The sequence below is a fragment of the Drosophila ananassae genome, chromosome 2L (genome assembly GCF_017639315.1).
Source record: "Drosophila ananassae strain 14024-0371.13 chromosome 2L, ASM1763931v2, whole genome shotgun sequence".
NCBI lineage: Eukaryota > Metazoa > Arthropoda > Insecta > Diptera > Drosophilidae > Drosophila > Drosophila ananassae.
The window spans coordinates 16,864,822-16,892,581 of record NC_057927.1 but is presented as its reverse complement, the minus strand read 5'-3'; the positions used below and the strand labels follow the sequence as shown (position 1 = coordinate 16,892,581).

At 43.7% G+C, this 27,760-nt stretch overlaps 5 protein-coding genes across 5 annotated transcripts; 4 read left to right on the top strand and 1 right to left on the bottom strand.

Moving 5' to 3' along the window:
- The first annotated feature begins 752 nt into the window (after positions 1-752).
- LOC6499250 lies at positions 753-6,593 on the top strand. The gene is made up of 3 exons (XM_001954990.4): positions 753-1,168; positions 1,232-2,804; positions 6,276-6,593. Exons 1-2 carry the CDS (start codon positions 1,156-1,158, stop codon positions 1,540-1,542), a joined length of 324 nt encoding a protein of 107 aa, XP_001955026.1. The 5' UTR covers positions 753-1,155; the 3' UTR covers positions 1,543-2,804; positions 6,276-6,593.
- On the top strand, positions 3,963-4,394 carry LOC6499249. The gene has a single exon (XM_001954989.4). The coding sequence runs from the start codon at positions 4,025-4,027 to the stop codon at positions 4,337-4,339; it is 315 nt and encodes a 104-aa protein (XP_001955025.1). The 5' UTR covers positions 3,963-4,024; the 3' UTR covers positions 4,340-4,394.
- On the top strand, positions 6,278-6,593 carry LOC123256971. The gene has a single exon (XM_044714031.1). The coding sequence runs from the start codon at positions 6,278-6,280 to the stop codon at positions 6,515-6,517; it is 240 nt and encodes a 79-aa protein (XP_044569966.1). The 3' UTR covers positions 6,518-6,593.
- Positions 6,594-11,920: 5,327 nt separating this feature from the next.
- LOC6501339 lies at positions 11,921-12,782 on the bottom strand. The gene is made up of 2 exons (XM_001954987.4): positions 12,681-12,782; positions 11,921-12,533 (listed from the first exon to the last, which is right to left on the bottom strand). The coding sequence occupies exons 1-2, from the start codon at positions 12,688-12,690 to the stop codon at positions 12,079-12,081; spliced, it is 465 nt and encodes a 154-aa protein (XP_001955023.1). The 5' UTR covers positions 12,691-12,782; the 3' UTR covers positions 11,921-12,078.
- A 1,252-nt stretch (positions 12,783-14,034) lies between these two features.
- LOC6499251 lies at positions 14,035-15,014 on the top strand. Its single transcript, XM_001954986.4, has one exon. The coding sequence runs from the start codon at positions 14,269-14,271 to the stop codon at positions 14,830-14,832; it is 564 nt and encodes a 187-aa protein (XP_001955022.2). The 5' UTR covers positions 14,035-14,268; the 3' UTR covers positions 14,833-15,014.
- Positions 15,015-27,760: the final 12,746 nt, after the last annotated feature.

The following is a 27,760-nucleotide window of genomic DNA, read 5'->3' as shown; positions in this document are numbered from 1 at the left end:
GGGGTTTCGGATGTTGTTTTGCGGATGTTTATTTCGACCGCACGCTCGTTTTTATTCCCCAATTTATTATTATTACTTAATTTGTTTCTAATTTCTGCACTCCCCTGGTATTTTTTTTATTTATTTTGGCCCCGAGTTACCCTGTGTACGTTTTTTGTACAATAGTCGCCCTGTTTTTGTTCGTTTCTCTCTTGAGGCTCTCATTTCCATTCGTTTAGGAGTGACAAAGATAGCAAATGTGTGTGAGGGGAAGTGAAGTGTGACCAAAGACACCCAAAAGAGCTCCAGCCCTGGGAGCCTTCGTTCTCCAAAATTAATTATTCTATCTGTTTTCAAATTTTCTTTACAAACTAGGCCCTTGAACAGGCTTGCGAGCGTTATAAATTGCCGGCGTTCATTTCCAACTATGCAGCAACCAGGACAAAGTCCCATCTCTAACATGAGTATTTTGAGGTCTGGCAGCACCGTTACTGTTTTGCGGAAAATTTAAATTTAAAGTGAAACTGTTTGATTTCTAACATAAGCATATCTTGTGAGATGCCCTAATATAATTATCAATATTAGCTCCTAGACATATTCGATAGGTGTGGTTAACTAACAAAATACATCCAGGGTTCATTCATTCCACCACGCTACTTTGGCTTTTATAATTTATTTTTCCTAGGACTCAGTAACTTTTCCATTTGTTTATTTTTTTTTTGGCCTGTCAATGGCGGGCAACAATGCCACAAATGGGAGTGACTTGCTTTATTTAGAGTCCTGACATGGAAGGGCATGCGGTGGTAGCCGGAAATGCATTTGGCATGTCCAGCGAAATTGGCTAGCGAAGAAGAAGAAGCTGCTGCTTTGTTCCCTTTCCGTTTTTCTCGCCCTTTTCTTGTTACTTTCCACTTGCAATTGCTTTGCAGTTTCCAGCTAAATCTCGCTCCGGACATATGTCTTTTGTCTTGGCTTTGTCACCCCTCGCAACTCCCATTCAGCTTATGTTGGCCAAGTGGGCTATACCAACTTTGCAGATGGGCAAACAGCAGCGACCTCGAGAGGGACGTCGAACTTGGAGTCGAATCAATCGAAAGCGATTGATAACAACGGGTACTTGAGGACCCTATAAAAGCCCTGACACCACCAATCACACCACCCACAGCCAGCGAAACAATGCGTCCGCAAGGTGAGTCCATTCTGTCGCCCATCAAAAGACCTCCCAAGGACTAAAGATGATTATCCTGCTCAGCTCTCTTCTGGCCGCTTGCCGGCTGCCTTCTCCTGCTACTGATGCTTCCGCCCAGGATTCTTGCACAGTGCAACGACTTCACTCAGCCCGGATGCCTGCACGAAAAGGAGGTGGGCATCCCTCAGCGCCACTGCCTGGATCCGACGAAGTTCTGGATGTGCCCAGGATTGCACCTCAAAGCCCAGCTCAGGACCTGTCAGGCCAACACAGGATTCGATCAGGATATGAACGCCTGTGTGCCTTGGATCGCCTGGGTGTGGCAGCCATGTCATGAGCCACCAAGTCGTCCGCCCGGTTGGAAGCCCTGCTGAAATGTATTCTTCAGCGGAGACAATAAATATATTGTTTTATTTTTCACTAATTTGCGAATTCAAGCATTAAATTAGTTTTTTAATTTACAAATTGCCAAATTTATTAGTTTTTCGTCTATAAATCCCAATGCTTATTTATTAGCCTTGTTGCATCAAATTGTATACTGAAATGATCCCACCCACTCCATTTGGTATGTAAATGGACTAATAAGCTTATGGATTCTAACAATAACACAAAAAAAATATGAAAATTTAAAAAAGCGCTTATTTGTTGGTTTTGTAGTCGCACACTTTTAAATTTTTTAATATTAAAGGCCAGTAAAGGTAAAAATAAATATCTCTTTGGTTTAAGCTTTAATAATGAAATTTTTTACACCTTTTTTATACAATTCTAATGTAATATTTGAATGAACAAAGTATAAAAAATGGACTGTGTGCCAGGAAAAAATGATAATTAGTGAAAAATCTTTCAATAGGTTTTTACATACTATAAAAAAAAATCTGACAAAACTGTGAGAATTTTTCAATAAATGTGTTTATTTTAGCTCTCTACGGTATCTCAGTGGTATCCAAGTGGTCTCCCACTTATCTGACCAATGTCAAGTACAAGATCCGCGAGAGCAATAAACTTCCATATGTATGTACATACCTCTTCCCACGAATCCGGCGTGCATCATATTTATGATCTGGGGCACTCATTTCGCTCAGTGGCCGTCGCACAGAATTCAGAGTATATTTTTATGGCAGCACCGATAGCCAGTTGCAATTACAGTTGCAATTGTTAACGTGCGGCTTGTGACAGCAGTTAAGCGGGGCTGAGCCCCCTTTTTGAATGGCAATTGTGGGAGTTTTGCTTTCAAGCATAGCGTATGCCATAAATCAATATATGCTTGGCAGTGTCACGGCCGAACGCCCACTTAACCCCTCCTGGGTCTGGATCTTACCACCCCCATGGCGAAATCCTCCGTCCTCCCAGTGGGCAAACCGAGGCCCACTCTCACCCGTGCAATAAGTTGCACTATTTTTGATGCGCTCGCCCGTGAACTTTGGCGAGCATTTTATTTCATTTCACAGTTGTCAGTCAAACGCTTTGTCAGACCAGCGAGCACATCAATAAGCGGCAAAAAATACGTTTCAATCGAAATTTTATTTTTGCGTGCATGTGAAACCCAACAAAACATTTGCATGTAAAAGAATTTTCCACCATCGGGGTACGGGCGAGGAGTGTTCGTGTGCAAGTATTAAAGAGGAGACGAGTGCGGGTAAAAATTTTAAAATTACATTTAAGCATACGTGACGTATACGCAATATACATATGTAATTGCATCAAAGGTTCATTGTTTCCCTTATGCCGTTTATTTTTTGTTTCTTTTTAAATGCCTTTAAATTACAGAGACAGTGAGAAAATTCTGAATACTCATAGGGGAAAATGGTGTGAAAGAATACAACTCAATTATTTTATATCGATAAACACTTTTTTCAGTTTAAGTTTAATTTTCCAGAGCAAAGTTGAGCAAGGCTTTTTTTAAAAGATGACTTTAAATCCAAATTCTACCAGGGAATCTTAGGAATCTCTACCTGTGTGCATGCAAAATAAATGGCCTTGTCTTTGAAAATCTCAAAATACTCGAAATACTACAAATGCCACACGAATTAACATAAATCACTCGGCGAGACCCAGAAACCGCTGCAATGGGACAAGGACAAGGACTTTCCAGCTTTTCGAAGCAAATTCAGCCAAGCGCCGTTCCTACCGGTGGCTTCATTTAATGGCAGACATTAATAACCCGATTTAATTTATGGCCCAAAACTAACAAAAGCCCAATCCGCAAAACTGAGCAACAAAGCCAAAGTTGGCTGAGGAGCAGCCGAAAGCGGGAGGCTCGACTGCAGCCCAGTGCACTGCGGCAATTACTCAAGTGCGCAAGGACCTAATATGGCTTAAGGCGCTCTCCCTCCTAGAGCCAGGTGAAATTTGTTGGACCAGCCCCAAAAATGCCTTTGAGGCAGTGTTTTGAATTAATTAGCAGTGGCAGTGGCAACAGAGAGCGGTGGCACTGTGAGAATCGCTGGCATTGGCCAAGGCAACAACGTTGCTCCTCCACTTGTTTTGCGGCCTGCCCGGCTATCTCTGAAAATAATTTACAGCTGCCGTTGATGTCATGAATATGCAAGCAGGCAAGTAGCTGGGGAGCGGTGGATGAGTCGATGGGACGTGAGACCACCTGGACAGCACTTGGCCAGCGACTCGAGCGGAAGAAACAACAATGGGCAAACAAACAGCGCCATAAACTGCCTCCAAATGGCAAACAGTGTGGGGTGATTTCTGGGGCTTACACGGGTAAGCTTATCGCGACCGCAGCTTTGCATCTTCCGCTAGATAAGATTTCGGGCAGCCCAAGGGTGTATAAAAAGCGGGCCATGGATTAGCATAGGTCAGTCCAACGGAAGCAGCCCCCAAATATTTTCTGCCAAAATAAAGATGAAGTTTCTAACTCTATTCGGCTTGTTCCTCGTCCTGAGTTGTTTCACCCTCTCGAATGGAGCTGCTGTAGGCAAGCCCACTGGTCAACCAGGATGCCAAACAGAACAGGAACTGGCCGAGGTCTACTACCGCCACTTTTACTTGAAGAACGCCTACTGGATCTGCAGTACTTTGGGTATTCCAGCTACCCTGGGCCAGTGTACTGCGGGCTATGGATATTTGGACGATGTGAAAGCTTGCGTTCCATTTTCCCAATGGTACTGGTCTCCCACCGAGCTGCCGCCTAGCCAGCCTGTCGTGGCATCAACCTAAACCACTACAAATGGAAATATAAAATCAAAAAATAAATTTTCTGTTAGATTTTGAACACATCTTTTTAACATTTTGAAGGGGACCCCCAGGAATTTTTACAAAAAATCTACAAAATATTTCGTTCCTAAATTTTGATGCAGATTTAAAGAGAATCAATCTACAAATAGTTTAAGGTATCTTCATCGAGAATTCGATGACTATTGGCAAAGATATGGCCTTCGCTGTGTGCCGTATTGTCCTTCCATAATCTTTTCATTATTTTGAAGCCCTCAGGAATTTTCACAAAAAATCTCAAAAATATTTCGTTTTCCGATTTTGATGTAGATTTAAAGAGAATCAATCTACAAATCGTTTAAGGTATCCCGCTCATGAATTGGATGACTATTGACAAAGATATGGCCTTCGCTGTGGGTCGTATTGCCTTCCATGAACTTTTCAGCATTTTGAAGGGGATCCCCAGGAATTTTCACAAAAAATCTCAAAAATATTTCGTTTCCCGATTTTGATGTAGATTTAAAGAGAATCAATATACAAATCGTTTAAGGTATCCCGCTCAAGAATTGGATGACTATTGGCAAAGATATGGCTTTCGCTGTGGGCAGTATTGTCCTTCCGTGATCTTTTCTACATTTTGAAGGGGATCCCCAATTTTTTTCACAAAAAATCTCAAAAATATTTCGTTTCCCGATTTTGATGTAGATTTAAAGAGAATCAATATACAAATCGTTTAAGGTATCCCGCTCAAGAATTGGATGACTATTGACAAAGATATGGCCTTCGCTGTGGGTCGTATTGCCTTCCATGAACTTTTCAACATTTTGAAGGGGATCCCCAGGAATTTTCACAAAAAATCTCAAAAATATTTCGTTTCCCGATTTTGATGTAGATTTAAAGAGAATCAATATACAAATCGTTTAAGGTATCCCGCTCAAGAATTGGATGACTATTGGCAAAGATATGGCTTTCGCTGTGGGCAGTATTGTCCTTCCGTGATCTTTTCAACATTTTGAAGGGGATCCCCAAGAATTTTCACAAAAAATCTCAAAAATATTTCGTTTCCCGATTTTGATGTAGATTTAAAGAGAATCAATATACAAATCGTTTAAGGTATCCCGCTCAAGAATTGGATGACTATTGACAAAGATATGGCCTTCGCTGTGGGTCGTATTGCCTTCCATGAACTTTTCAACATTTTGAAGGGGATCCCCAGGAATTTTCACAAAAAATCTCAAAAATATTTCGTTTCCCGATTTTGATGTAGATTTAAAGAGAATCAATATACAAATCGTCTAAGGTATCCCGCTCAAGAATTGGATGACTATTGGCAAAGATATGGCTTTCGCTGTGGGCAGTATTGTCCTTCCGTGATCTTTTCAACATTTTGAAGGGGATCCCCAAGAATTTTCACAAAAAATCTCAAAAATATTTCGTTTCCCGATTTTGATGTAGATTTAAAGAGAATCAATCTACAAATCGTTTAAGGTATCCCGCTCAAGAATTGGATGACTTACGGCAAAGATATGACCTTCGTTGTGGGCCGTATTGTCCTTCCATGAACTTTTCAACATTTTGAAGGGGATCCCCAGGAATTTTCACAAAATATCGCTAAACTATTTCGTTTCCCGATTTTGATGTAGATTTAAAGAGAATCAATGTACATATCGTTTATATTTGGCAAAAGTCTAGCCTTTAAACTGTTTTAATTGTTTGTTTGTTCGACTTTGTTAAACATTTGTTTTAGTACTTCCAAAGATAGTCGTCTAATCATTTTTATCAAGTTGAAAATATATGTAAGAGTAAGTATATACTTAGAAATAAACTAAAATATTTTTCATGAATGAAAAACATTTATACACACTTTAAAATAATAACAAACCTTTTTTTGTGAACCTGTATAATTATTTTTATTCTTAAATAAATAATTGAATATTTTCAGTCATGTCTGGAAGGGACTATAATGGTGAGCCGGGATGCCACAGTCCGGAGGAACTACAGCGGAACTTCCGACACTTCTGGGATCCGACTGCGTATTGGAAATGCGGGAAGGCGGATCAACCCGCCCAGCTCCAGCACTGCCCCGCCAATGAGCTTTTCTACGATAGGGAGCAGCGTTGCGTGAAGTGGAAGGACTGGCAGTGGACTGAACCACAGGATCCGCCCACGAGGCCACGCAAATAAAACAACCGAAAATGTATTGAAACAAATTGTTGTTGAAAATATAATTAAAAAGTGTTTTCCGATTTTTCCCGGGTGAGTGCTGGTTAATTTATGCGAAACGCACAGCGGGTAGGTGCCTGGTCGGTTCGGCACAGGCCGCGACGGGAAAGGACATAAGCTGCTTTTGGGAGGATGGCGGGCTTGTTGATGCTGGCAAGGATTTGCGTTTGTTTGGGCCACATCGAGCGGCATACGTGCACCAATTACGCAATGTTCGATATGTGTGTGTGGACTTTTTCACCCATCTGGAGTGGCCTCGCTTTTGGCCCTCTGTTTGTTTGCGCAATTTGGTAAATTGACATGACGGCAATTTCCCATGGTCGATTCCACGTTGAGCCCAATGGACTTAACTTCCCTCGCTAGTTTTAATAATTTTTAATTAGCTGCAGCAGAGAGCTCTCAAATGGACAAACAAAATGAGCACCGAGCTTTGTGGTGGTTACGTGTATTGTTTTTTCGCTTTTAGCATCACTAATGTAATTGCCAAAATTTGTTCGTGGACCAATTAAATTTAAAATCAACTTTCATTAAGGTTTCATTATTTTGGATTTAAAACGAAGATAAGAGCGTTCATTCAATCAATACATAAAGCGTTTCGTGTGATCCGGATTTTACGTTTTTATTTTTTTCCCCTGCAACAGCACAGCTGCAGCAAAGCAGTAATCTTTGTTTTTGTTTGGCTTTCTGCTTTGAGTGTGTGCGATTTTTCTGTTTTTTGTTTGAAGCCCCACAATTTGATATACACAAATCGATTTACTTGCGCATGCAAATAACTTTATTTGCTTAGTGGGTGGATGGGTGGAAGTGGTGGTGCAAGACAAAAGCACAAAGGGAAGAACAACGGAACAGAAACTGTTAACAAAAAAGTCGACAGTCGGGCTTGGCTCAGCAGCCAAACAAATTTGCATAAATCGCAGTTGGTAGCACACAACACACCCAGTACACACTCCTGTGTCCTGGCACTCACATATGTGATTATTCACACCCACACACCCATAGACCACACAGACACATCGAAGGCGACATCGCCATCGACATCACCATCGACACGAAGTGAAAGGCGCAAAGACTAAGTGCATGCTTAAGTGTTTTCTTTTCTATTTACGTGGCAGGACGTTGGAGTGAGCAGCAAGCTGAATCGTTTGTTTGCTCTGTTGCGGCTTGTCTCCCACCCACTTTATCCCTTCTAAGGAGTACGGATCTCCACCTTCCGGCTCTCGTGTGCATATGTAAATCAAGGTAAACAGAAATCTGTTACGGCATGATACCATTACAATGACATGCAACGGACGGCAAACGCCCCCTGGAAACCCAAACGAGACCCTACCGCCCCGCCCGAGTAAACTAGATACTTATACACGTGTCTCATATTGACTGCGATATGTTATACAAATGAGATATTGATGCCCCACCATTACAACGCCGGCATACTGGCAGCCTGCCTCTCTCATTCAGTCACTCAGCCATCCAGACAGCGTCGTCCTCGAGTGACAGCAAACAACAGGAACAGAAGCAGGACCAGCAGCCACAACAGACCCGGCAAAATAGTCCCCATGGACTTTCCTCGACTAAATTCTACCTGGCGTTTAATGAAACAAATTTAAATATATTTAATGACTTCCTTATTAAGGGTATTTTATTAAGGGCTTTGTTTAATTTTCATCATAATCATTAATATCTAAAAAAGGATAATCTAGTTCCGTTAGTACAGGGTGTACTACTATTTAGCTGCAGGACATATAATCGAAATGGAAAAGGCCTAAAAGCCCCGTATCGACATGGGCTTGTTTAATTTGGGGCTTGCAGGGCTATGTAGTAACTGGTTCCCTCCTTAGCTCAAGAACCTTTCTCATGTGGCCAGAAGCGGCACTGGCAAATGCAAAATGGAAGAATAAAAAGGGGAGGGGAAAGTGGGAGCCCTTCATGTGCGTGTCCAATCGCAAAGCCATCGAATTACAAAAGCAAAAGAAGGAAAAAGGGAATGATGTATCAATGCCAGTCAGAGAAAAACCATAAAATAAAACTAAGAAAAGAGTAATTAGGAACTGAAGACCAAATAGTTGCAAAAAAGAAAGCGGAACTTGGTAAATGGGTCTTTACTTCATTTGTTTGTCTTTATCTTAAAAGCTCTTTTAAATCGAAAAAGAATGGCGAGAGTTGAATTTGTTGCCTTATCTGGGTGCTTTGATATTAATGTTGAATAAATACGAACCGCAAAATTTCAATCAAATCTCAGAACTTATTCGTGGAGCTGAAGAAAAATCAATCTTTGCACCTTCGATGTAAACCGCAATTCCCAAATCAACAAGGAAATCCTATAAAAAACAAGGACAATTACGGGTGGGGAATCTGGCGAAATGCAATAACAGAATACAAATTTGAAATGTGGCGGAAATTGAAATCGAAGGCGTTGAAGTGATTTCGTCTCGCAAAAATTCAATTGCAATGCCAACAGCAACAAAAAAGCACCGCAGCAAATGTCTCGCACAACAAGGGCCAGGCAACAGCAGTCAAACCACTTGAGCACCACCAGTACACCCTGATCCTTGCACCACCTCCCTAACCGACTACCATCCCCTCTCATCCTCCACGACTCTACGCGAAGTCCTTGTTGTGGCAAGGCTTCTGGTTACGCGGTTATTTGGGCGCCTTTCACATCCCTTCTGCGAGTTGGCTGCACAATTTTTCCGCTGCATGCAATTTTAATGCGATTTTGGATTTGATTTGTAACCAAAAAATAAGCCAAACAAACTTTACCCTCTCGACAGTGGTGCCGTGGTGGGCTGTGGTTGTATTGTTGCTGCTGTTGTCGCGTTGTCGTTGTCGTTGCTCCTGTTTCTGTTTCTCATTCTGTTCTTGTTGCTGCTCGGTTGTTAAGTGCAAATATAAATTCAACGAAGCCGTGAACTGCAAGTGCCAAGCTATGAAGGGGGAGGGACAGTGGCTGTTGCAAAAAGCTTTGCGCGCAGCGGGGTGCTGGGGTCAAATATTTATTTGTTGCAGAGCACAAATTTTATGCTGCATACTTTATGCAGCATATACATACTCATGCGCCGCTGCAACACAATGTGGCACAAGTCGGTCTGTCCTCTTTCCCTGGGAACGGAGCCCAACGAGGGGCCAATGGAACTGAGGCGCATAAAACCTTCCGCTGCCATTCAAGTGGAAAAGTTTAAGCCAACTTTTTTGCCCGCACCCCATTTCCCCGTCGAATCGCAAACAATTCGAGCGCGAAAACGCGCGCACTGAAAAATCATTCAACGGAAGCCACATCGCCCGGGCATGGGGGCACTGACTGTCACCACTCGATTTCAGATTGGAGAGGAGGCCTGCGAGGTCTAAAAATGCCAACTATGCCCGTTCGAGGGGAAATGCCTTGCACAATGGCCAGCAAAAGGAAGTATAAGGAAGAGAAAAATGAATAAAACTGTTAGCGCATTGCGTATACGCCCTGTTGTCGCACAAAATTATTTATGCTGCCAGCGCCCCAAAACTTAATTAAAGTAACAACACGTCAAGAACGGGTCAGAGATTAGAAGAGTTGCCAACAATTGCAGCTCCGGGCTCTTGAAGTCACTGGCGAAACTTGAAGAGCGTAGCAGAGACCACAAACAAATTGTAAACTCAATTAAAGCCAAGCACCTCTGCTGCAGTCGGTCCAGCCAGTCGGTCTTTTAACTGCACACTGGGGGAAAGAAGCTATCAAAATATAATCGTTTTTCATTTTAAGATTGCAAGCTAAAAAATGGTAAGAAAACATGTTAACAATAGCATTAATTATGTGTAAAAACATATATTTTTGTAACTTCCTGAGATCGTAATTTCTTTGGGGACTAAAATAAATCTCTTTAATACCTTTTTCTGGCTGTGCAGCATATTCTCAGCTGAAAAACTGCTACCCAGCCCTAAACTCTTTTGGCCACTCTTCTCTAAAAGTGACTCTCCCCGGGTGTGCTGATAACATACGACAGTTGTGACTTTAAAAATCCCTTTTCGCAATTTTTGCACAAAACTTGTGCAGGATTAATGGCCCGAACGGCACAGGCATCCATGCAATTAAAATGCAACAACAACGGCAAAAGTAGGAGCAGCAGCATGCAGGATGCAGTGGCAGCAACAGCTGCAGGAGTGGGCGGAAATGGAGCAGAAAGATTGCTGTGACTTTGGAGCATTTGAAAACTCGCATGTGTGACGGGACAGGCCCGGAGATAGCCACGCCATTTTAAAGTGGCTGCCGAGGCAGCAAAACGAGCAGCCCAAGTGATGGAGAAGAGGAGAGGGCGCAAAGAGGGGACACAGGATGGCCGCTACACTAGTTAGTGCCCCATGGGAGAATTCAACGTGGCACACACTCAGACACATACATACAGCCACTCGCCAGCTTTGTACGGTTTTTGCCCGCAATGGCCAAAGACAAATAATGCAATTTCCTGACTAACTCATTTGGGGTGGGCGTTGTGGTACATAGCAGCGGGTGCCAGAGGGTCGGGTGGAACTGCAGCTTCGTGTCACTGACACTTTGCTGCCCTCGCTGCCTGCCCACTCAGACATTTATTACCTTGTCGGATGTACAGCAGCCCAGCAATCGCAGCAAATGATCAAAAAGTAAGAGGGCATGGCAGTAAAGTGGATCTGCAGGTAGGACCAAAAAAATTTAGAGTAAATGGATCACTCCCACAGGAGATCTATCTACGTGGCAGAGCTTTTATAACCATAAACCTAGTGGCTTATTTTGGAATGAACTTTTCCCCAACTAAGTACTCTCTTTATAAAGTTCATTGCTTTGCTGATTTCAAAATCTCATGCAAGCGGATATCGTATTAAAACTCCCCTTTGGGTCACTTTTTTGACCCTGCTGCTGTAGGAATCATTGGCAACTTTTGGTTTCATGTTGCACTCCACCCAGAAACAAGATTAATGCGGTTCAGCATCGAACTTTAAACTCATTTTTAGCCCGGCGAGAACTTGATGCAAGCAGTCGTTGACACACACGCAAGCACTGCGATACAGTTGCCCAAGGACCAAGCACGAAGGACCTGCAGTATACTCGATTGCGTTGGCAGACGAACATGTGTTGAGCAAACCAGGAGCATGTCCTGCAGTTGGTCCCTGCTCCGATGGCTGTCCCTGTAATTTGTCCCCCAAGTTGTTGTTTGTTTTGCGCAAAAGTTTGCGGCGACAATTGTTTTGCGGTGCTGCGCAATCACAATCTCACACACGCACGCACCCAAGACGAAGTGCAATGCATTGGGATTGGAATTTTCTTCAAATGCCCGGGCCACTGAGCAATTTCAGCTTGATAGAACGGGAAAAGACTAGATTTATGGCCAATCGATGTTTGTAGTAGTTGCCTGCTTCCAGAAATATGAACAGTAGTTTGCTTTTAATATATGTCAAGCCTTATCATATCAGCATTCTTGACCGACGCACATATATCAATTAATTTCGAATCAATTTTAAGTTAATAACGCCGCTTTCAATCGCGATAACTTTAATTAAAATGCTCTGCTTGCCATACGAGTTCAGGAATCGATGGTGCAGTTTCGCAGCTCTCGCCACTGGGACCAGGTGGCGCAGCCAAGGTATCCTTCGCGGCTCACAAAGGCACTGTCATTCAAACAGGTCATCAGCTTGGGACCATTATCGGTGCACAGATAGTATTGGGTGGGATCTTCACAGGGCTGGGGATAATACGCGTTGCTTCCGGTGCAGTCGGGTTCGGAGACATCCAAGTTCACGCAAGAGGGAGTAATCGAAGCCGCAGCTATGCAGCCGGAGACAGTGGCATTGTTCACAAAATAGGTGCCGCTTTGGCAAGTTTGGGAAATCACTTCACCATTAAGGCAGAAGTAATATTTTCGAATGTCCTCGCCGCCCCATAACTCGTCCTCCGACTGGCACTCGGAGGTATCGGAGTCATCAGCTATGGCCTGGGCAACATAGGCGAAAACCAAAAGACCCGCGAAAATCAGGTAACCTAAAACGATAAATAAACAATTTGGAATCTATATAGATGAATTTTTTCTTTTTGCTCCAAAATTTTATAACAGCAATCATCCTTTTCAGTTAAATTCCTAATAATCCACAGGAAAAATCTAAAAATGTATTTACTGGGTAAGTTTACCTTTTTGCATAGTAGATCTATTCCAAACTTCTTTTCAGGGGAAAAATTAAACACTGACTAAACGATTTTTAGTCCAGCGTTGTGGCTTTTATAACATTCTAGCTGATCGTGGTACTTATCGGGACTTTCGAGAGGGCTACCATATCACTACGAATACGACTTGTTGACATCGGCAATAATAAACGTAGTTCGAGGCCTGTTTTGGCTTCTGGTATGCTCTTACGCAGCTTTGTATGCTTATCATTTTTTTTATATGCAGATAATGGCCAATTCATAGCTTAATTTCCTATCCTGCCTCTGCTTTTGAAAGATATCACGCCTCAAGTGGTTAAGTGATGAGCGCCTTCCAGGAACTGACGAGAATCTGCTTCTTAGGTCTTGAATTACTTTTTTGTTGGGTGTCAAATATTTTAGTCTGAATGTCAGCAGGTGTGCACGTCCATGTATTTCCCTTGGAAAGTTTTAATTGAATTCCCTGGCAAACGGCGATGCCGATGGGAAGCCTATTGGAATTTATGTCGATTATATTGTCAACTTTTCCAGAGCTCTTCGAAGTTTGCCTATTTAAACTTAGCACTCGCGTAAATAGAGTGCAAAAAGTATAGAGAGCGGAGATACCAAGGAAGTTGAATTGACAACGTGACTCAACAGCAAAACCGTGAGACGACGGTCGAACTTTTTCAGGTTATGGGCCGCAAAGTGACTTCTTTCTGTGGAGCAGCAGCTGAGGTTCATTCCCTTGCTTTAAGCCAAATCAATTAGAAGTTTTGACAGCAGCTGGGCCTGCATCTGAACCCCGGAACACCGAACTCCGAACAACGTTCCACCCATCTTATCGCAGGAGGAGCGGTAGAAGAGCGTAATTAAATTTTCGTCTGATTTCTGCAGCAATAATTTCCAATTTGGCTTCATTTGAAAGGCAATTAATGTCTATACTATCGATTAGATAAGGACCGCATGAATGTGTTTGTGGCGGGCGGTAGTCCAAAATATACTGTGCTGTGATTTTCATGCTTGTGAATCATTTCGATTTTGGACGGGAATTTCTCACAATCTACTGTACTGCTATCGAACGATGAGGCTTGGAATATTTTATTATTTTTTTTAGCAACTGTCGATTGAGATCAGTGGCTATACCAATAATTTGGTAACTTATCATCAAACGAGAGCACAAAACTTTAAACTGTATTGTCTTTATCTAATCGTCGAATTTCTGCCACAGACCAAAGACCGACGACGTCACTTTGTTCCAAAATAAAAATGCCCCAAAACCCAATGAAAAATGACTGTAAAAATAGCACCGATAACACTGCAGGAACATGGAAAGTCGTGCAATAAGCACGAGTATAAAAATGAAAGACAATGGCACCGACATCAATCAGTCGAGTCGAGTTTTTCAGTTCGCCTGTTTGGTTTCAGTTTGCAGAGTACCAGACCAGATAAATTTATTAACGAACCCCACTTATGGTGAAATGATGAAAAGAGTGCAACAGAACCACATCAAAAATAACAACCTATAATAGCAAATTGAAATAAGGAAAATTGGACAGTGGACAGTGGCCGAGCGAACTTTTGTGTGTCATAATAAATGGCCCGGCAGCCGTTCGTGATGAAATTATTTATGAAAAATAAATGGAACATTTCGCTATGGTGGGTGCTGATGCTGCTGGTGATGGCGATTGTGATGCCGTTACAAGGAGAGGCATCCACCGTTCCGACCGAGACCCACACAACCACGAATGCAACATGCAGACACGCCACGGACATGTGGGGAGATCCGGATCCCAACATATTCTACGTGTGCTCCGATGTCGGCCAACCGCTGCAGCTCCAGTGTCCGCCGGGCCGTGGATTTTTCAACGGTTTGGGTCACCTCGGCTGTCTGCCCTTTTCCGACTGGCCGGCCTGTCGGCCCACAAAGGAGCAGGTGGCTGCCCAGCTGTCAGCTGGCTGTGACAGCAGCAACCAGCAGCCGCCAGCTCCCTGGAGCTCTCCAGATCCCAATCAGTTCTACATGTGCCCCTCGGTGGCAGCCACACCTCTCGTGCTCACCTGTGCCGCCGGCAAAGGATTCGTGACAACGACGGAGGTTACTGGTTGTGCAGATTGGTCACTGTGGCGTCGCCAGATGCAATGTGAGGCGTACTATTGAAGCGTTCGAACCACCGGAACGTGTACCTCCCACCCTTCAATACACGTTTCAATAATCACCATTACTGAGTGCTCTTCCTACCCCTGACTCGAATCTTATTTAATTTATTGGGTAAACAACAGCACAACCTCTGTGACTCACCAGTTCCATTTGTAAATAAAGTAAAAACTTTCTATTTATTACTTTTGTGGGTGTTATTGGTCTGATTCCATCTATTCAAAACACAGATAGCAGAGGAACAACTCGATAGCTGAAGTCAGTACAAAGTACTTGAATTCATATGGGACGAGTAATTATATTCCAATAATTATATAGAACACTGCAAATCTATAAAGCCCTTTAAAACTCTTTAAGAAATTTGGCTTGGTTGAGGGGGTATCTTTAACGCAAATAATGGCTCATCTTCGGCCCATGCTGTTCATTGCCAGCCTTGCTCATTTGAGCATATTCAATGATGTGTTCTAGCAGATGGAGTGCGGCACATGGAGCAAATCCTTTTAGTTCCCATCCTCGAGCCAAAGCCACGCATTATCCTTTCCCATTACTCTCTTTTATACCGGTATTTTACCCTGATACTCTCACCGCCGCACCCTTTGAATCCTGTTTGTGGACGGTCAGCTGGAGGAGCCTTCCACCGACGTTGCAGACGGCTTTGATGTGCCCTTTTACTTTGTCATTCTCTTGTGTGGGGTTATTTTTTTACGGTGGTGCAGCAGATGCTGCCACGTCCTCGCACCGCCCCTGTCTGCGAAGGCACCTCCATCCGTTTGCAGGCCTGGCTCCGCCCGGCTTTCAGACTCGTTTACTGTTATAAGCCTTTGTTCTTGCCGCCATAAAACATAGCCCAGCTATACGGCATAAGAATGATGACACATGCACCTGGGCGTCGCATAAAAAAGGAAAGCTGCGCGCTCTATCGGAAATTGCATTTTGCTTTGAACGCGTCCAGTTGCAGGAAATTACTGTCAACTGTTAACTCCCGGGATAGGATCACGACCCAAGCTACATTTCTTGCTTTAATAAATCTCCAATTTGCATATTGCTTTCTTTTTTAATCCTGGCTTGTTTTTTTTTTGTGCCTGGACATTAATCAAATGCCCTTTGGGGCGCTGGCAGACGGCATCACGTATACGTAATTTTAATTGCCACTGAAATAAAAGTGTTTGGCCTTTGCAGATTGGGAGGGAAATGAATAGGAGGGCTTGGGCGAGTATAATACGGGCGAGCTTCAATTTAATTAAATGTTTACATGCTGCTCTCAGCAGAAATCAATGAAAGCATCTTCTAATTTATTGCGTACCAGGGACCTGGGAGACCCGCAGGATCCGGTAGTCACATCCTGCTGACGCAAACAGCGACTGGCATCAGCGCAAAACTAATTAACCGATTGGCAAGTAAAAAGCATCTGATAATGTTGGGGCTGACAAGGTTCCAAGGATTGCCCCTCTTTAATGTGTATATTAGGTCAATAGCTTTAATTACAGTCTTTTGCGGAAGACGGGGCTCCATGAGACAGCAATAAATATTATTAACGGGGGGAAGAGCAATCAGTTGGGAAATCAATAAACCGGCGGCATCCCTGGGAGGCGGAAACACATCGTTTGAGCCAATAGACAGCACACTTTGTGCCGCCTGCGATCCACAGGGGACACATGACGTTCTGTACCCGCCAGGCTCCCCACCATTATGTTCCATCTATGTGCTTCACTGTTAAGGGACTCTCCCTTTCGTTGATTGCCCCACCGCAGGCGCAATAATATTGATCGACTGCAAATGTTGTTCAGCTGCCCTTCAATTCATGTTCACCCCATGCTGCCAATTCGAATGGGCACAAACACCAGGACACCAGACTCGCTCCGGCGCAGGGTTAATGTGGCATTGCAAATCCCAAATATGGACAAAAATGCATTGCGAAGTGCAGCTAGTGTGCAACGTGCATCGTACAGCGTGTTCTGTCTCTGTGGCTTCGGTAGCGAATGCGGTTCCAAGGTTAAAGCCTGTGTTGAACTCAAACAGTTTTACGCGAGAGGGAGGTCCTCTTTCGTTTCCCATCAGCTAATAAACAGAGGTTTTGGGTCAGGATCGAAAAACAGGGTCAACCACTATGTATTAAAAGGTTTTAAAAATTAAAAAAATGGAGTTTTTTTTAATTTTTATTAGAATATCATGTTTTTCCAGCGTTTAAAAAACTCAGTAAAGTATCTTGCCCCATTCCTATATGATATTCCGTTATTTTTTAAAGAACTTGCATTCTCAGATTTTTTCAATAGAATTGTATATAAAGATCTTGTGCACCCTCACAAGACACCTCCGCACCTGAACGGAGGGCTGTGGCTTCAATCCATTTACAGGTGTTTGCCCAGAGTCAATGCAGACGCAGCCAGCCGTAAAACATTTGTCACATTTGCATTAAAAGCAGCAGCAATCCTGGGACCTGCTTTATGTGTGTTTGCCCACGCCACCACAGAACCACTGCACCACACCAGCAGTTCCCAGTGCACCATTGCGCTCGATGCACTGTGCACTCTGTGCCCTCTCCACACCGGCTATGCAATTTATTTGCACAGTGCACTTGCCAATTAATTCTTATCTCAGCAGCAGCCATGCAGGTTGCCTTCCCGGCGACTGCATAAATCAATGTGCCTGAAATGATAACTCATGCGAGTGCAAGGCGATGGGTAACCCGTGCCGTACCCAGTGCCCGTACCCGAGCTCTTACTTGTACTCGAACTCGTACAGTATATATTCCGGCACACAAATCGTGGGCTTTAGATCGTACGTCCTATCGATTGAAGGGCCCGAAATGAGACGGAACGGAGCAGGCATTGTGTGCCTAGGAACTGCAGCTCACTCAATTTCATGCTGTCAAATACGCTGGCAAGCTTTCCTTTATGCCATTACCAAGGCAATCTGCACTGGGAGTCCTTACACGAGCCCACACGCCGATAAAGGGTCCTCTGCCCACACCTGCCATGTTATGGGCTTATGCCCATCCAGCGGCATCTAATTGAATTGCACTGCGATAATGGACAACTCAGCTTTGGTGGCGCCTCCTAATTGAAAAGTCCTGTTGCTATTGGTCTCCCATACCAGCAGAATTTGACGATAAAATTGCCATCAGTCTTGTGCATCTCGATTAAGATTTAATGGACAAAGGCCCATACGAGATAAATGTTTCCCAAATTGATATGAGCATGAGGTGAAAGGCTTCAAAGGCTGTTTGTTGACTGGTAAGCTGTATGATTTGGCTGTCATCCGGAAAAATGAATTCATTTAAAATTCTATTTGGGGTCACCTGTGCAGGCATTAAGAAAGGCAGTATTCTGGGCGATTATTCATGCATGCTAATTTAATAAAAAAGCCAAAGGAGGAAAAATCTTTACTTCCACTTCAATCTGTGGAATTTTGTGTGCAGGATAAATGGAGACAATCCATTTCAGCTTCAATGTGGACTAGAAGATTTGTCCGGCCTTGTGGATTACCAAGATTGTCTCCTTCAGCAAATACAATGCCAGCCAACTTGCCCGGCATTAACTCACAAAATTAAAGCGATCCAATTATAATTGTTACCTCAGCCTCCTTCCCCCTGCGCCACCTTTGCCACCTGTCGCGAATTTCGCCATTGAATCTGAGAATGGGGATGGGGCAGGCGCTTCCTGTTTTACAGAGCAGCCGCCGCCTCAGGCGAGGCACACGCAGCCGCTGGGAAAAGCTCGCGCGCTCGGGTAATTAATTATGTCAGCTGCAATGACGGCGCTGAAAATATCCGGCAAAGGTAAGGCCGCCAAGAAAAGCCCCTCGAAAGTGGGATGGAAAAAATCCAGGAGCCAGGCCGGGCAGGTCGGGCCGGGCCCAGGCCAGGGCCAACGGAAACGGAAATAAGCACAAACAGTTGGCGACGGCGAACGGCAACCAAAACAAACAAGTCCTCTGAATTTGCCGAAATGATTTATTAGAAACGACATTTCAATTTTTCATCGCCAAGTCTTGGGCGACGAAGAAATAAGAAACGCGTAGAAATAAATATAAATTTGCCTGTTGGTAAAAATGTAGCAATTTCACATGCAACTAAATGCGTATTTCCGGCCGGAAGAGTACAGCGGGTGGGGTGAATGGTGGGGTGTGGAGCGGGTCGGATGTAGTGACGGCACTTCCGCTTTGCCGCCATTTTGCTGTTTGATTGAGCCCATGTCCTCATCTAGAGGTGGATCCCGTTTTGAAGGTGCTCGGGCCATCAGACTCAAGCAGCGCACCAAAGAGTTCTTCCAAAAGTGCTTGAAAGAGACAAGTGCAAAAAGGACACACGCACACGAGAGGGAACGAAACCCGCAAGGAAACAATAAATTTGCAGCAATGCGAAACGGAAATGTTTGTAACGGAAATAGAGGAAACGCAGCAGAGTGGAGTGCAGTGGCAACAGCAGCAAAACCAGAAGCAGGAGCGGGATCCTATGCCATAGCCGGAGCAGTAGGAGCGATGGCAGTGGCAAAAGTCGCAGTTGTCCTTTGCAATTGTCGCACGGCGAACGGCAAACAAACAAAGTAATTGGTGCACACAAATTGCCACCGCCAGGAGGAAGTGGAAAAAGGATGAAGACGGCAGAAAAATCGTTGGAGAATTGCCACTTGAAAGGAGAGAGCAAGTAATGGCTAGTAAATTTTATTATGACCATGACGTCCACCCCTATAGCCATTTTCTTCAGCATTCCAGCTTAGCATCCTTTTTCAGCGCACCCGCCCTCATACCCCCTATCCTTCATTCACCGGCACATAAATTATGCATATTTAGCAGAGTGAAATTGAAAACTAATTAATTACACTTGCAGCCCCGAGCAGCGGCTAAGAGGCGGGCGGACCTCGGCCGAAGAAAAATGTTGTTCAACTTTTTAATTGCCAGCATCAAGTGTTTTTAAAATTGCTCTTGGCTGTAATTATGGTCGAAAAGTGGCTGAAACGTGAGACATTCTGCGCTGGGCAAGGGTCGTCGTCACTGCAAAGCAGCTAAATGCCGGAAAGGGGAAGAGGGAAAGTGGAAGCTCATGGAGAAAGTTCAGGCACTTGTTGGTCTTTTCGCCATTGGCAAACACTTTTTACTGCCTACTGCGAGGCTGCCATGGAGATACAGTTGGATACATTCAAAAGAGTATAGTGAAGTTACATTAGGAAAAATAAATGAATCTCTATTCTAGATTGAAAACAAAAATTAAAATACGTGTCATAGTCCTTATCCAATACATTCTGCTTATTCTATCGCCTTAAGGATCACTTAGTTGCCAAGCCTTTCCAATGAATTAATATAAGACGGATGCTGGGGGACCGCCACGCCAAGGAACAGCATCAGATGCCAGCTTAGTACCGCTAGAGTATCCGGGATTTACAACCCACACAGAGCAGTCAGCGTGAAAGTGCGAGCAGAGAATATCCGGGCTAATTCAGCGCTTTAAATTCAAAGTGTCAATCAAAGCGAGTATTGATTCTCGTTTGCCCGGCCACGCACGGCTAAGACAGCTGGCAAAAAGGCAAATGCCATCCGGCAGGAGTCACGTATCCTGACTGCCAGAGGGCAACCCTGCAATCGACTCGAACCATTTTCCATCACCTGTCTGGATCCATTTTAAATGCGCTCGAATTCGAACTCGATACTGCCTACGGTAATACAATTTTCCCTGGCCATCGGGCTAAGCCCTTCGCTCTGGAATGTATCAGCCCGGCCCCTTCAACCGAATGGCTTGGGACTCCGGACCAAAATATACATTTCGCAGCAAGTGGCGGGGAGTTTTATTAGTTGGCCAGGTCGCAACCCTTTTCAAAAACATGATACTAATAAAAATCCATGTTAATGTTGCATGAATACCAAATAAATTGAGGCAGCCAACACGTACGGTGAGCGTTCCTCCTGCTCCATTTATTGATTGAACATAAAATTGGGCAATTTCATTGACGTAACAATATTTTATACCTAAACAGGCGGCCGGGGAGCAGTTGCTTAAATTGGCTCTCGTTGCCCCCGAATGCTCGAGGCAAAACATTGTCTTGTGTAAATTATTTATACCCAGCCAAGTGACAAATGAATGCCTTGTCCAAGTTACTTGCTTCCGTCTTAAGTAGCTGTCACTAAGGCGGCTGAGAGTCCGGGGCTGGGAAAAGATGGATTTGTGTTTACCTTGGTAGGGAAGGATATCCCAGACAGGCCTTGCTTTTAAAATCATAGGTAAACGGGAATTAAAAATAGATTGATTTGTATAATGCACTTTTGTAAATTATAATGAAATTTTAATAAAATATCGAAACTAAAATAAAATGCAATGGCCCTTTAATGTACCTTATAAATAATACATTTCATCATTGGACAGGCATCGATTTCTGTTTCCGCTTCCGTTTTTGACGCCGCGACCCGGCCCAAAAAGGCTCTGCTGTTCGCGTCAAAGAAAGCAAATGCATTTCGAAATCAAGGCAAGTGGCAGCTGCTGCGGTTGCAACATTGTTGGCACCACCCCGTTTACCCCTTTCCTTTTCCCCATCAATGCCATCAATGCAACGACGACGTTGTCTGCTTCTCATTTCGAGCCGCATTATTAGTGCCGTGGAGCGGAGAACGTGGGGGTTGGGTCGCTGTTTGTTTGAGAAGGGATTTTTAGCGTGAATCAATCAAATCACATGACTGCTTGACTAACAGCCAGTGATTTGATTGATGAACTGCGTCAACGGCGACGACGAGTGAGGATCCTGCAAGTCCTTTCCTCGATTGCCACTCTGAGTGACACGCACAGAGCAAACAGAGAGGACCAGAGGGCATGGAACGGGGGCTAAAGATGATTTTGCCTTGGGGTTTAGTGGCTGAATCGCAGAATTAGCTTCGTGACGCGAAACCGCAGAGGAGCGCATTATTGATTAGTGGCTCATGTCCTGATGGGGCATTATAGATGCGGCATTAGATGCTTAATCAAAATCCGTGACATCGAACGGGGCGTGCTGGCTGAGTGTTCGCAGCTAATGAATATTTAATTTCCCGCCGAGGTCGGGTTTATTTAAACGACCAGAGCTGACATATAGCTGGAATTTTCTACTTCACTACCAAGTCGCAATAAAATATTTTATTACTTTTTAAGTGTATTTGGTACTCGTAAAGTTTTGTTGCTTTCGCTTTTCCTGCTTTCTCCCTCCTCCTTCAGATCCTTGTCATTTTTTCCGTTCGTACGGAATGTGGCATGCAATGTCACATGTGACTGAACGACTTGGCATCGTTCTTGGGTATTTGGCATGCAAATTCCAAGTTGACTGCGAGTCAAGTTAGTGAAAGTCTCTGAATGTCATCGCCGAAGTTGAAGCGTCTTAGCTTGACATGGCATTGCCCTGGAAATGTCTCAGTAATCTGAGGTTTGACGACGCTACTGATGAACTTGGAACGAAGCTCCTTAATGAGACTTCAAAAAGAAAAAATCCAAGTTCTTTGTATTCGTTGTCCGAACTTCATTAGTGTCTTAGGTTGGAAAGCTTCAAGTTAGGGCATTTGATTCAGTCATATTAGCTCTAGCTCCTTTTGGCCACATACTCAGCATCTCTTTTATGTAAATGTGCGAAAATTTCATCATACACATGCACATCAAATGAAATTGTAGTCTTGCGGCTGGCAAAGTACAAAAAATAAAGGACGCCAGGAACGTGGAATTCCGGGCAGTCGAAAGGGAGTTGTGGCAACGAGCAAAATGTCTTACTCTCCCACCGGTGGCAGATGGCATCCGTGTCCATGGCAGGACTTTGCCTCAACGTGGCTCCTGCTGCTTCAGTTCCTGCCGCTGCTGCTGCGGCTCATCATCATCAACAGCGACGTCGGCGTCGTTCTCATTTCATCATTGTCATAACTTTGTGTCACAATTTTGTGCTCCATGGCAGGTCCCATGTGTCCATGGTGCACAGTGGGATGTGAGGGAAATAGAAAAAATATTCTGTACACTTTCTAGGTTCAGGGCAACTCTCATATATATATTTTATTCGGGATGTTACATGTAATGTAATACCTATTAAATAACGTATTTTTATTTGTTCTTACTTTCTTTTGGATTTCACTAAAATCCATATTAATCCACTGTCGCCTGAGCCATATTTGAAGACTAGAATGCAGCTACTTTTTCACAAATTGTCAAATGGTCTTAGCGTGCCTGAAAATCTTCAATAAGTAGGAGCCACCTCTGTGCAGGGAATTTTCGATTTGTTTTCAGTTTTCTGTTTCAGTTGCAGCACGGCCATTTTGTCGACATATTTACTTTATTTGGAAATACTTTCTTTATTGTTGGCACATTTGCCGATCGGCCTGCGGGCGGTGTTTGCACCAACTGTGACTGACACCAACAACAAAAACATTAGTGCGGCATCAACGAAAACAAAAGCTTCGATAGCAGCTCTGTGGGGCATATTTACGCTTCACTTTCGACGGACAGTAAAAAATATTTCACATCCCCAAACGAATAAACAAATTTGGAGTGGGAGAAATGCTTTCGCTAGCATTCAGTAGGTGCATGTATATATTTTTATTAGGGTGAACCCCAGGAAGGTGAGGTTTAATGCTCAAATAAAAATTACTCATCCGCCATGTGGGACAAAAACTACAATGAAGGGAAATATATTTAAAATATAAGAGGTGGGAGTGCTGTTTATAGTTTATACTGGGTTAAAACAGTTCAAGATGAGCACTTTTAAGCAATAGTTTTTATGGTAGCACGGATCACCCCAATGTGCATATGAACGTTAGTAAAACTGTGTGCAGGTCGACATTTCGGAGCAATTTATTATGTCATCAACTGGTATATGCTGCTCTCAAATATGCTTAGAAAGCCGTATGTCTCTAGTCGGATTTGAGCTGCGTCACACGAAATGCAAAGTGTGTGGCAAGTCTCTGTTGGAAACTTTGTTGCCACATTGTATAATGCGATGATTGAAAAATTTGAAAGTAAACTGTGCATTCTACCCATCTGAAATGCAAGCTCCGCAGAATGGCCAAGTTAACGCTCGGAACGGACTGACAAACTGCTTTAAGTGGCCAAACTTTTGCCAGAGCTAAAAAATGCTGAACAGAACAGAACACAGGACACAAGTTGAAGCAACTTTTACATTGTAAGGCAGTCCTGGGAAGGTGCCCTGGGAGAGGCAGTTTCTAAAGCCGAGCCAGGACAGAGGCGAAAATAAATGTTAACAAGATGACGTCGAGGAAAAAATGTTCCTGGAAACAACTGCTTGGGACATTTCATTGTTCTTTCCCTGAATTGAGAATATTAACTGACCCAAGGACTGGATGGAAGAGTTTCTCCAACAGATTTCGAGCCTGCCTTGGATATATATTCGGAAAAGAATACTGAACTGATGGGCTGAAAACTTTTATTTGCATTCGCCAGCCAATAAAACAAAGTTGCTTTGCGCATATTACGCGCAAATAAAACGCCCGGACAGTCAATGGCATTGAAGGTTCTGGCTCTCCGGCCCCCTGGCCATTAATGGTCCCCATCACTGTCATTTGGCCAAGTTCTTGGCGCATAAACTTTTGCTGCAACATTTGCCTTCCCATTGTTTCCACGGCCGCTCCTTGGCGAAATACGCGGTGCAGGTCTGACAGAAGGGTGGATGCCACCGCTTCTCCTGCTAGGGGGCAGCCAAATTAAAGTGCATTGTATGCTAAAAGTTTTCTGCCAGCAAACCGGAACAATGAAAAGTTCATGAAAATTTTTGCTTCAACGCATAAACAATAAACATAAAACTTTTGACCATTAAAAACGCGCCCCTTGCCCAAGTGACAGTTGGTCTGCGTTTGGCTTATAGCGAGGAGGTGGGGGCAGGCCGTGGGTGCATGTGATGCGGGGTGGTAGCAAGGTCGATGAAGTGGCAGAGGAAGTAGGGAAAAGGACTGTAGCCTCGAGAGCTTGCTCTCAAAAGTTTTCTGTTGGTCTAATGACAAAAATCGGCGTGAATTTGATGTTTGGCCAAAAAGTTTTCTTCCTTAAGTTTTTGTTTCTTCTTAGAAGGACAAGTGAAATTTAGATCCTGAAAAGTGAAGCAGATTGTAGCTGGAAATATGTTTGTGGAATAAAAAAATAACTACTGCAGTTTGATTTAATAACAAATATTTTACAAATGGGAAAGAATATACTATATATGTTTCTATAAATATTAAATAAAAATATTCCGGTTTTGTTTTTAGATTTAAAAATATAAATTAATAATTCAAATTGCAAATTTTATGCAAGTTCAACCACAGATTTTAGCCAAGTTTGACAAACAGATTAATAAAAATTCCATTACAATAAACAAATATTTCTCACAAGAATTCTCCCGGATCTGCGCCTGCGTCGGGAATATGCGATACTCTTATACCAGGAGAGCGCTGGGGATGCTGAGACATTTAGCTGAGTCCTCCAAATAGAGTCCGATTTTCTCACTTGGCAGTTACCAGTATTTTTCAGCTTCTGTTTACATTGTATACACAACAAGCGACGACAAAGCCGATTTACACTTGCCAGACACTTGCCACTCGGCTCCTTGCCCCGCCATCCTGCATCCGTCGTCTCCCCGCCGTCAAAGCATATTTCTCCGGAGGAGACTGGCAGCAAACTGCCGGCAAACAGCTGACGTGGTCTGGAGGAGAGGCGGGATGTGGGGCTACTTGCAGCGTCATACGGATTTTATGCATGGGGTCATAAAATTGTCGAGTAATTCAGCAGGCATGCCACACACCCGGGCCGTGCCAGGCCAGGCCGGCTATTTAAATTTGAAATAACAATTCCAAACTGCTCGTTGAGATGGAAAGTTTTCCAGGAACGAAACGGAGCGCTCGGCAATTCGAGGAGCTCTTAAATTTGCTCACAATGAAGCAAACTTTTCATCTGACTCAAAACATTTGTAACATGCCAGGGGAAAAAATATTTATTTCAGCTCGTATGTCATGCGAGGTGTGGGCTCAGGGAGGGTGTGAGGTTGTGGGGGCGTGGCAAAGGCGGGAGGCGAGGCATTAAAACTTTGCGCCATTTTTCAAATTTGTCGCGGTTGCCCAAAGCCCGCCACCAGTGGAATCAACTTGATAATATCTCCTTCTTCGTCGTCGGAGCTCCACACGGGAGTTCTGTAAAAGTGCCCGGCAAGTTAATGCCTTATGACTATGACCCGACCCGGTGTGGAAACTTTCTGGCATGCCACCGTTCTGGCCACGTTAAGAAATGATTAATGATTATTCCACTCCGCTGCGTACGGTTGTGGTTGTGACCCTCCGCACTTATTCCACTAGATATGCGCCTGAAAATATGTTAACGCTTTTTAAATCATCTTGACCCCAGAAAATTCTGTTCCTGCTTTTTCTTCTAATATGTTAGATGCATAGAATATTGTGATAATTTTTCCTCCATCAAAGGATAGCAAGGAGATCGAAATTTAGGCAATCAGAACCCAATCTAAGCTAAGAAGCTCAAATTTAGAAAGTCGTTTTGGGCTAGCCAAGTTATAAGTGACTGCACCGAGAATCCAAAAACAAAATTGAAAATAAGTATAGTTTTTAGTTCTTTGCCTCAGTTTCAGCTTAAACGTCTTCAAATAACAAGCCACCGCCAGGCAGTACACACTATGATGCCCCAGCTCCTGCTCCTTCATCTCTGGCGTTGCCGTTTCCAAACTTCGATATTCTCTCTCTCGATTCTTGGGAAAAGCGCATTAAAGCAAAGTATTTCTGCCAGGATTTTGTTGGTCCTTGCTTCTGGGTACACTTAAGCCTTGGCTGGGTATCAACAAACAGTACTTACCAAATCGTTTTTAGCAGCGCTGCCAAAAGAGCCAGACACAGTCGGAGACCAGAGGAGCTCAGACCAGGCGCCCTAGAGTGTGGGTAGGGGGGTTGAAGACAGGTGTGGGGTATGCCGGCTGGTTGGACTCCGACTTTATAAATTGCATATCGAATTTAGTAATTTTCTGCATTGTGAGAATATCGTGCGTTGCCCCGGGCCACAGAACATGCTTTAGTCTGGCTTGGCCTTTTAGAGTGCATAGCAAGAAACTGATACCAAGTTTTAAGCTCAGGTGTTTTCATGGTAAATATTTTGCAATATGCTCATTAGAAAGGTTATTAGTAAGTGTTAGTTTCATTTGTATCTTCGATTAGATGTAGAATTGTGTTTCGCCAACTTCATTTTCTAAATTGTTTATAATTAAATTAGTTTATATTCATGGAGGTACATTTCTATAATTGAGTATTATTTATTTATTAAAATTAATATGTTATTAATTTTAGCAAAAATTAAATTTTTCGGTGCACTTGCTTCTGGTGAGTCACAGGATGATTCTGTCTGGTTCCGGCTATGGTTCTAGTTCTACTTGTGCTTGTGGCTCTGGCCTGGCCTGGCTCTGCTATGGACCCCCTTTCAGGTTACGGCTCTGGACTGCCGCTAATCATGCGATCGTTGGTGCATTGTTGGCTCCTGCATTATTCCCTGGCCAGGCACTCGCTGACAGGTTCTGTGCGCTTCTTCCGATGCCCGGCTCCGATGGCTCCTCCAGCTCCTGTTGCAGCACATTTTTCATTTTCATTTAATATTTATGATTTATTTATGTGCGGATGTTTGCTGGCTGTTCTCATATCGCACGAAAATTTATGCTTTCCGCTTTGGCCGAGGTTCAGGATGAGTTTAAGCCCCACCGGGTTGAAATTCTCCATCTCGGGTCTATCGCTTTTCTAATTTTTAAGCTTCGACCTGAGGCAGACAACAATTTCATGCCCCGCTGGGCACCGGCAACAGTGAGAGCAACTACGGCCCGTAGCAGTAACAATAACCATAATAGGAACAATCAAAGTCACAGTCACAGCTCCATACACAAGGCTTATTATGCAAATGCCTCACAAAACTTGACCACAATTGCGTCCAGCAAGCCAAGGGCCACAGTAGTAATAACAATTTCTT